Source organism: Marmota marmota, unplaced genomic scaffold (genome assembly GCF_001458135.2).
Source record: "Marmota marmota marmota unplaced genomic scaffold, marMar, whole genome shotgun sequence".
Lineage (NCBI taxonomy): Eukaryota > Metazoa > Chordata > Mammalia > Rodentia > Sciuridae > Marmota > Marmota marmota.
Window position 1 is genome coordinate 268,769 of NW_026005674.1, and position 1,606 is coordinate 270,374.

A 1,606-nucleotide genomic window follows, 5' to 3' on the forward strand; every position below is an offset into this window, starting at 1 on the left:
TGGAAAAGCAGGCAGAAATAAACTCTCCACATTTCACAATGTACATGAAGTACCAGCTCAAGCTAGCTACAGAGGTCAGAAGGCCCTGGAAGAGCAGAATAAGGGAAGAGGTGGTGGTTTCAACAAGCAGCCAACAGCAGCAGGTGAGTGTGGGTTATGAAGAGGTACAGCACTTCCACCCCTCTGAACACATCCTCAACATAAAAGTGAGTAAAACTGTCTCTAAACTGTCTCTAATAAGAGTTCTAGAGCAACAACTCTATGGTTTTAAGCAATACAAATTCTTTTATCTGAAAAAGTTTTATTCTTCAGAAAGAAAACTTATGGAATGAGAAAAGCTAAATTGACTCTATCTCTGAGATAAAAGATAAAGCAGTTAAATGGATCTCAAAACCAATCTTTTATGAATAAAGTGTTGAGAAGTACAGATGTTATCTTCTAAGGGTAATATTCTGAGGGTCTGGCAGCATAAACCCTTCAGTGAGTTTATAATAGACTATTGTAGAATCGAACTCCAAGATGGCCAGAGTGAAAGACATCGGTAAATCCGGATTCCCTCGTAGTTTTTGAGATGCCTTCAAGATGTCCCTTATCCTTTGATAGCTGAAGGAAGCACAGATGGGTGTAGGCAACACAGTCTGTACCCCTTCCCCTTCTATCTCAGTATCAATCAGGCAGATGAGCTGAAGTTCAGGTAATCCCACACAAATTACATCATACCAACTTTTACTCTCCATGAGGTCCAGGTAAACCAAGAATGCTATATAAACTTGAGTGGCATCTCCAATATTTAATTCCATCATTTCTAAATACTTAGGGTGGGTGCTCATCCAGGCGTCCGCCAGAGTCCACTTGCGAGCGCCCCGCCATCGCGAACACCGCCCAAGTCCAGACCCCACTACAGCCCCGGGTCAGCTCAGAATCACCACTCTCCTCCAAGCCCGCCCACGCGGCCTCCTTTGGTGCACCAAGAGTTGCTTTTAATATATAATGTTATAGTAGTGCATGGTGACCATAATTTGGTTTTTAAATAATTCAAACACCACTTTCCAAGACTATTTTGCAAAATAAAACAAGGTGAAATTTTACATTCTTAATTTAAAAATAGCTTTTTTATTTTTGGATCTTGCCAGGTTCTCCCCTTCATGAATAAATCGTACTAGTTTGCATAAAACTCAACCTAAAATGTTAGTTAATCTTAAAAAAGACTTTCCTTCTTCTCTAGGACCAATATGTACATATTTAAAGGTAGGCAAAAGGTAGACAAATCATATTGGGTAACATAGTGTATTTTTTTTCTCTTCATCTTAGGATAGGTTACTTCTTCTATGCCACGCTGTCATTCTAATTCTATTGTGGGGGAATACTTCTCTTTGAATCATCTCCTCACTAATAAAATTCCTTAGCACCTCTGAAATATTTTTTAAAAGTTCTCTTATACCACTACATGCATTGATTCACTGCATTGATTGACACAGAACACTCTGTTGTCAAGGTTTTCTCCCAACGCTTTCTCTTATCATTCTTCACTTCAAAGCTGCTCCTTCTTTCCCAGTTTGGAGTGGCAGGTGAGGGACAATGTCTGTATTCTAAGTTCCTTATTTTT

The 1,606-nt window shown here is 39.4% G+C and overlaps 1 protein-coding gene across 1 annotated transcript; it reads right to left on the reverse strand.

The window, feature by feature from the left end:
* Positions 1-222: 222 nt before the first annotated feature.
* LOC107160813 (tRNA-splicing endonuclease subunit Sen15-like) lies at positions 223-908 on the reverse strand (the record flags this gene model as incomplete). Its single annotated transcript, XM_048797572.1, has 1 exon — positions 223-908. A coding segment is annotated over one exon (477 nt), but the record flags the coding sequence as incomplete, so codon positions are not given.
* Positions 909-1,606: the final 698 nt, after the last annotated feature.